This window comes from Nicotiana attenuata, unplaced genomic scaffold (assembly GCF_001879085.1).
Source record: "Nicotiana attenuata strain UT unplaced genomic scaffold, NIATTr2, whole genome shotgun sequence".
Taxonomy (NCBI): domain Eukaryota; kingdom Viridiplantae; phylum Streptophyta; class Magnoliopsida; order Solanales; family Solanaceae; genus Nicotiana; species Nicotiana attenuata.
In genome coordinates this window covers 5803-14120 of record NW_017673166.1, presented here as the reverse complement: position 1 = coordinate 14120, position 8318 = coordinate 5803, and the positions used below count along the sequence as shown (strand labels likewise).

The 8318-nt window shown below is 37.2% G+C and overlaps 2 protein-coding genes across 2 annotated transcripts; both read left to right on the top strand.

Moving 5' to 3' along the window:
* The first annotated feature begins 1710 nt into the window (after positions 1 to 1710).
* LOC109215614 (uncharacterized mitochondrial protein AtMg00810-like) lies at positions 1711 to 2433 on the top strand. The gene has a single exon (XM_019379714.1). The coding sequence runs from the start codon at positions 1711 to 1713 to the stop codon at positions 2431 to 2433; it is 723 nt and encodes a 240-aa protein (XP_019235259.1).
* Positions 2434 to 5680: 3247 nt separating this feature from the next.
* LOC109215613 lies at positions 5681 to 6356 on the top strand. The gene is made up of 2 exons (XM_019379712.1): positions 5681 to 5920; positions 6009 to 6356. The coding sequence occupies exons 1-2, from the start codon at positions 5681 to 5683 to the stop codon at positions 6354 to 6356; spliced, it is 588 nt and encodes a 195-aa protein (XP_019235257.1).
* Positions 6357 to 8318: the final 1962 nt, after the last annotated feature.

The following is an 8318-nucleotide window of genomic DNA, read 5'->3' as shown; positions in this document are numbered from 1 at the left end:
ATAGTAGATATACTTGGATATTCCTATTAACCTCTAAGTCTGAAGCCTATGTTGTTCTAAAGAATTTTCTTGTTCAGGTTCACAATGTATTCTCTACCACAGTTAAGGTCTTGAGAACTGACAATGGAAGTGAGTTTTTTAGTACTGATTTCAAAAATTTGTTGTCTAGTCTTGGTATTGTGCATGAAAGCTCATGTGTGTATACACCCCAACAAAATGGAGTGGTAGAAAGGAAACATAGAACTATTCTTAATATAGCGAGGGCACTCAGATTTCAAGCTTCTGTTCCTTTAAAGTTTTGGGGTGAGTGTGTCACTACAGTTGCTTACATACTGAATAGACTTACTTCCAAAGTGATTGACTACAAATCACCATTTGAGATGCTTTATTTGCACTCTCCTTCTTTGTCTCACTTGAGAGTCTTTGGTTGCCTTTGTTATGTTGCAACTCCTAGAGTACTAGACAAGTTCTCACCCAAAGCTGTTCCTGCTGTGCTTATGGGGTACTCTTCAACACAAAAGGGTTACCTTCTGTATGAACTACACTCCAAAACATTTCTGGTAAGCAAAAATGTCATATTCAAGGAAGATGTCTTCCCCTTCAAACATGTGAAGTCATATGGCAATCCTATATTTCCCGTGTTGGATTTACTCTCCCCAGTGGTTCATGAAAGCTCTACAGTTGGTACTGCTGCACCAGCTCCTTTGCCATCACATTCCTTGAATTCAGAGGCTAACCATTTCTCAGATGTTGAACCACAACAAACTTCTGATCTGGAGGAACATATACAACAACTTCACAACTTTGAGCCAAATGTTGTTCTTAATGTTCCTTCACCTCCTGCTGAAGTCACTGCTGCTGATACAGTCAGTGATGAACCTTTCGTAGGCTGTAGAAGATCTTCCAGACCAAGCAAGCCTCTTATTTGGCTACAGGACTATGTAACAAAGACTAAAGGTACTAAGTGCAACTTCCCTATCTCTGCACATGTTAACTACAATCACTCCCCCACTTACAGACAGGCAATCTCAATTTATTCAGCAGTCTGAGAACCATCCAACTTCAAGGAGGCTGCATCTGATCCTAAGTGGATAGAAGCTATGAAACTTGAGCTACAGGCCTTGGAAGATAACAATACTTGGTCTGTTGTAGACCTACCTCCTGGAAAGACACCTATTGGTTGTAGGTGGGTGTTCAGGATCAAGTAAAAGGCTACAGGTGAAGTTGAGAGATTCAATGCTCGACTGGTAGCTAAGGGGTACAGTCAAAAAGAGGGCCTAGACTATGGAGAAACTTTCTCACCAGTGGTCAAGATGGTCACTGTGAGATCTGTTGTTGTTGTTGCTCTCAAAACAGTGGTACATTTATCAAATGGATGTCCATAATGCATTTCTTAATGGTGATTTAGATGAAGAGGTATATATGGTGTTTCCTGAAGGGTTTTCTAGACAGGGGGAGTCTCGGAAGGTCTGCAAACTTCAAAAGTCCTTGTATGGCCTCAAGCAAGCACCTAGGCAGTGGAATCTAAAGCTTACAGAAGCACTTGTACATATGGGATTTCAGCAGAGTCACTATGATTACTCACTATTTGTCAGGAGAGTTGGGGATGATATTGTGATCATACTTGTATATGTAGATGATCTCTTAACTACTGGCAGCAATCACAAGTTGCTATGTGACACAAGGCTAGATCTTTAAAGCAGGTTCAAAATGAAGGATCTCGGAGAACTAAAGTTCTTTCTAGGTATTGAATTTGCAAGGTCTAACAAGGGGATCCTAATGAGTCAGAGGAAATATGTTCTAGAGCTGATTTCTGAAATAGGTCTTAGTGGAGCAAAGCCAGTTAATACACCTATGGAGATCAACCAGAATCTGACTACTGTAGAATATGATCTATCCTTCAACAGAGGAAATGCTATTGCTGATGAAGTACTAAGAGATCCTGGTGTCTATCAAAGACTAGTTGGGAAATTACTATACCTAACTATGACCAGACCTGACATCTCATTTGTAGTACAGGTCTTAAGTCAATTTATGCATTGTCCTGGAATTTCCCATATGGAGGCTGCATCAAGAGTAGTGTGGTATATAAAGCAAGCACCTGGTCTTGGACTGTTTATGCCTGCAGAAGACACAAAGAATCTGACTGCCTACTGTGATTCTGATTGGGGAGCTTGTGTGGAAACAAGAAGATCATTAACTGGCTATCTGGTAAAGTTTGGAAATGCTCTAGTATTTTGGAAGTCCAAGAAGCAAAGCCCTGTCTCCAGAAGCTCAGCTGAAGCAGAGTTCAGGAGTATGGCCTCTTGTGCAGCAGATGTTACTTGGTTGATAGGGTTATATGCAGAACTAGGAATCAAAGTCTGTTTCCCTATGAAGTTAGTATATGACAGCAAGGCAGCAATCGATTGCTGCAAATCCAATCTTTCATGAGAGAACAAAACACATTGACATTGATTGTCACTTTGTGAGGGAAAAGCTATGTGAAGGAATGTTGAAGACTGAATATGTACATAATGAAGATCAATTGGCAAACCTACTAACTAAGAGTCTTGGAAAAGCTCAACATGAGCATCTGTTAACCAATTTTGCGTTGAAGAATGTGTATCAATCATCAGCTTGAGGGGGAGTGTTGAAGGATTAAGTAGACAAGCTGATATTAACTGTAGTTAACTATTATTGTGTTCACTAACTAAGTTGGTTAGTTAGTAGGTAAGGTAGTTAGTTAGTAGTCAGAAGAATATATAAATATCTTCTTCTCTTAGCTTAAATGTACAACAGTTATTTTCTTTAAAAATTTCAATGGAACAATGTTCCCTTCCTTCTCTTCTTTACTGCTTCAGTTCATCTTCTATCTGAGCTTCAGATCTTTGTCCATGGCAGCTAACATAACCGGACGTGATAATCACAATTACCATATATTTTTAATTTTTTATCCGTTGTCTGGTATCCCTTTTGGGGCTTGATTAATCTGGATTTGCACTTAAAAATCGCACTTTTGAGGTAAAACTTTCTCCACCAAAGACGACTCCATTCATAATTAGAGCTCAGCCTCGTCAGATCTCCGGTTAAGGACATCTATTGATGGTACGAACAGTAGTACTAAATATTACTCCAATAAATTTTCATGATCGTCTATATTATATATGTTTTATATATGTATATTCGATGTTCATGATTTTTTCATATTAGACCATTTGGTGCTTTTATTAAAGTTACTACATGAGAATTATGAACTGAGTTTATTACCAGCTAAAGTGATGGATTATTAGCAATTGCTTGGAATTTCTGTTGAATATGTGCCTTTGTTTTAATTTATGTTTATTTCCATATTCCTTGGTGTCAACAGCTAGCCTTTATTGTCACTTGGGAAAATCATAGCAAAGCATAACAACCATAGTAATGTTTGATTCTATATTTTATTGTCGGGAATCGGGATGTTTATGAATAATAATCTCTCTCGGACAATACTTTTGGATCGTTTTAATTAATCAATATTGCATCACCTTGATCGTCCTAGATGTGAAATGATCATTTTGCAAAAGAATATCGCATAAGAACATCTCTCCCTTATCTATTGAAGAAAAAAAAAGAAAAAGAAGTATTACTATGATTTGGGAAATACGTACATGATTGGGAAAGAGAGAAAACAAATATATAATTACATAACTTTGAGAGCAGACTAAAGGTCAGCATTTTTATCTCAAATCAAAAGCAAATTTACCTTCACTGTCAAGAGTTAATGATAAAGAATGTGGAATATTGTACTTTTATTGTGTATTTTATGGATGGTCACTGAATTTCTATTTATTTGCACCAAATCACTAAACTATTTTTGTAACCAAAAAGTTACTCAACTTTATCTAAGTATCATAGATTATTACTAAGCGAAAATAATTGAGACATTTAATTTCTATGATATTTAAGCAAAGTTGAGTACTAACATTTTTTTTTGTTACAGAAAATAATTTAGTTACTTTAATATAATAAAGTAAAAGTTGAATGACTATTCATGAAATAATTCGTTTTATAAAACTATTTAGCTCCTCTTTTTATTGTAAATAGTTTTGGTTTTAAAATTCTAGAAAATCAACATAAGTAACATTAATTGTTAAGGGAATCCTAAACCTAAAGTGATTAAAATTCTATTGAATCCTAGGTAAGAAAATCCTAAACCTAAGGTGATTATAATTCTATTGAATCCTAAACCTAACTTTTCCTTTATAGCCCAAGATTCCATGTGAGTACAGTGTAGTTGGCCATCTCATTAGATGAGTATATGGTGTTTGTCTATTATAACCTTGACTCACACAATTTAATTTATCTAATTTTTAGGGTAAATTGGTGATTGAGTTTCTTCATCCTATTCATCTCTTAACACGTGTATTCCACTTCTAATTTATCTTTTGCTACTGCCACACTCCAATAGTCCATTCTAGAAACTATTCTGATCATCATCCTTGAATTTGATTTCTTTGTGATGTTTTAGTTTGGTTCCAAGTTTTCTCGGCTGAATTCTCTATTTCCCAATTAGTATGAGTTTTCTGCTTTCTTTTCTTTGTTTAATTACCACTGCTTCTTACATGACTCACTTCTTAGTTTTATTGTTTTTATATAGCCCTCCATTGAATCTATGGGAATTCTGGTAAGGATTTTTACCCTCTCTTTTTCGGCTGCAAGATATTTTGAAATTGCAACTGTCTCTATTTTGTGCCCTAAATCCTTTCCTAGGGCAGTCTAATGTAACAAGCTCTCTTGCCAGGGCTATGGCCTCTCATCCTTTTGCACTTCACATGTTATTTAGAAAATGGTGCTACTCCAAAAAATTTAGTAAGTGGATCGAGAATATACTACATTTGATATGCCTACAAGTGGATTACAACATGGTAGTATAGGTGCACAAAATTAAATTTTTGTAGTGGAAGAAGGGAAATGGTGACTCTATACCACTGTTGCTGTTGAGCTAATGGAGTATTTAGCCTCTAAGCCAAAGCATAAATAGTATTATAGTGTGTTTAGTACTGTAAATGTTTATTTAATTTGTACATGTGGGCCATTTTATAGTTTGGCTATTTTTGTAAGATTTAACATTAGTCTTCAGGATAGTGGGTCAAGGCCCAAGATATAAATAGATTGAACTGCACCTTGTAAGACACATCGGGTCATTTTTCTCTTACACAGATATACAGAAATGTGGCTTCTCCCTCAAACACAAAAGTGAAAACCCTAAACAAATTTTCTCATCTTCCATTCATGTCATAATATTTTCATGGTATCAGAGCAGTGATCCTGGTGCATCTCTTCCGATTCTAACCCGGTCAATTTTTGGTTGAGTTTTCTGATTTCTCTTGGTCTCCGATTGTTCGATAAAATCGAAGGTTTTCTCTTCAAAAAAGTGTAATTTTTCGTCGATCTCTGCTCTAGACCAGCGTAAGGGTAATTTTTTCGTTGTCTTGGTTGAAACTTGAAGGAACCTTCACATTCTGAGTTGTTCGGCTATTGAAGCTAGGGTTAGCTATGGTTTCTGCTATCTGAAGGCCGTTCTTCTCCGGTAGCGAAGAAGTTGGGTAAATTCGTTCTTCTCCTTGTGTTTAGGACTGTTGCATGTAATTTTTGTGTTGAGATTTGGTTGCAAATATATTCTTTGTACTTGTCATTTTATCGACACTGTGTGATAGCCATGGGTTCTACTGATACTTTGTCCCCTGATCCCTCAAGTCCCCTTTTTGTACATTCATCTGATATTCCTAGGATTTCATTAGTTCCTGCTCCTTTTTCGGGTACTGGTTTTGGGGGTTGGAGGAGAAAAATGATAGTTGCCTTATCTGCTAAAAACAAAATAGCTTTTGTTGATGGTATATGTCTTCGACCTGCTACGATTGGGGCTGAACAAAAATTGTGGGATAGGTGCAACAACATGGTAATATCATGGTTGACAGCATCATTATCCCCTGAGATAGCTGGAAAGCGTACAGTACTCTGAAACTGCTCAAAGTATTTGGGTACAGTTGCAAACTAGGTATGGGACTGCAAATAGAACCAAAATATTTGAACTAAAAAGGGAACTTGCCTACACTTCCCAAGAAGCATTAGACATAGCTTCATACTTCAATAAACTGAAGAGGTTATGGGATGAGTTGGGAGTGGTGTGTACTAACCATGGACAAAGGTGTACTTGTGCTGCAAAACCTGGTACTTTGCAAGAGGATGAGGAAAATAAGCTTTTTCAGTTCCTCATGGGGTTAAATGAAACATATATGGGGGTGAGGAGTAATCTTCTTATGATGCAACCTCCTCCTAGGCTTGACAGTGCTTATAACATTCTTCTTAATGATGAAAAGCAGAGACAAGTCTAGTCCCACTCTCAATTCAATCCTGACTCTATGTCTTTCAATGTTAGTACACAAAGTAGCCCTGCTTTTGGTTTTGGTTTCAATCCTAATACAACTCCTAGTACAACTCCCAATTCTACCTCTCCCAAACCATATGTGCCAAGAATTAAGTTTGATCAGAATAGAGCACCTTTATTCTATAAATACTGCAAGAAATTTGGACATTTGGTTGACGAGTGCTATAAACTACATAGGTATCCACAAAGTCCAAAGTTTAACAAGGGTAAGAAGGCTGCAGCTCATGTATCTACTGCAGCACAAACTAATTCTGAGGGCGAATCTGCTGGGATTTTAGATGAATCAACCAATCATGTTTCCAACGTTGATGGTCAGGGGTCAATTATCCCAGGTCTGAGCAAGCAGCAGTATGATCAACTGATCAATCTGTTACAACACTCTCAAGTGAGAGATGCTTCCAATGCTCAAGCCAATCTCATGTGCTCTCCCAATTTTGCTGGTACTCTATTAACTAAAAGTCCAGTTTCTTATTCTAAACTTTGCTTGCTTACTCAGATTCATTCTGTCTCCTGGATAATAGATTCAGGAGCTTCTGATCACATGACTTCTAATAAAGAATTACTCTTTGATATTACACCTTTAACTATCCCCTACCTTGTTACCCTTCCTAATGGATACAAAGTGAAGGTGACCTCCACCGGTTCATTTGCTCTAACTCCTTCAATCACACTTCATAATGTGTTGTTTGTCCCTTCATTCCAACACAATTTAATTTCTGTTCATAAACTAATAAAACAACTACATTGCATAGTGTTGTTCACTGCTACTTCTTGTTTGTTGCACATGTTACAGGCCCCTTCTCTGAAGATGCCTCTGGATCTTGGTAAAGAGGAGGATGGCCTGTACAAGTTCACTTGGGTGCAACCATCAGATTCTTCGATTTCTTCTGCTTCAAATTCATGTAGCACTGTTTCCATTTCAAGTCCTAAGGATGTAGTTGCACCTTGCAAGCTTGTTTCCCTTTCTAGTTCTAATGATATTTCCAGTACTAGTTCACCATTGTGTAATAATGCTGCTATGAATGATATGAACCTGATTTGGCATCAATGATTGGCACATATTTCTTTTGCAAAAATGAAACATATTCCTGTTTTGTCTTCTTCTCTTTCTTCTAAGCAGTCCTTTCCTTGTTCTGTTTGTCCTATGGCTAGACAAACTAGACTCTCTTTCCCTGATAGTTCCATTAGTACAACCTGACCTTTTCAATTGATTCATGTTGATACACGGGGTCCATATCATACACCTACTTCCTCAAATTCAAGGTATTTTCTTACCATTGTTGATGATTTTTCAAGGGCCACCTGGACTCATTTATTGGGATCAAAAAGTAATGCTTTCTCCATGATCAAGGCTTTCTTAGCCACAGTCCAAACCCAATTTAATGCACAGGACCAAATTATTAGAAGTGATAATGCCTTGGAACTGGGCTCAAGCACTGCTAGTTCTTCCTTTTTCAGTCAACTTGGTATCATTCACCAAACTACCTGTCCACACACCCCACAACAAAATGGGGTTGTTGAAAGAAAACATAGAACTCTTCTTGAAGCATGTATAGCTTTATTGTTTCAATCTAAACTACCTATCACTTTTTGGGGAGATTGTCTTTTAACTGCTACATACTTGTTGAACAGAATCCCATCTAGAATCCTTAAAAACAGGTCACCTTATGGATCCTATATGGGCAACCTCCCAATTACTCCCATTTAAGGACTTTTGGTTGCCTAGCTTATGTCGCTGTCCCTATTCCTCAAAGAGACAAGCTAGAACCTAGGGCCATTCCTTGTGTGTTCCTGGGATATCCCTTTGCTAAAAAGGGATACAAACTATACAATCTACATACTAAGAAATCTTTTGTTTCTAGAGATGTCATTTTCCATGAAACCTGCTTTCCTTTTGCTACTCCCATTC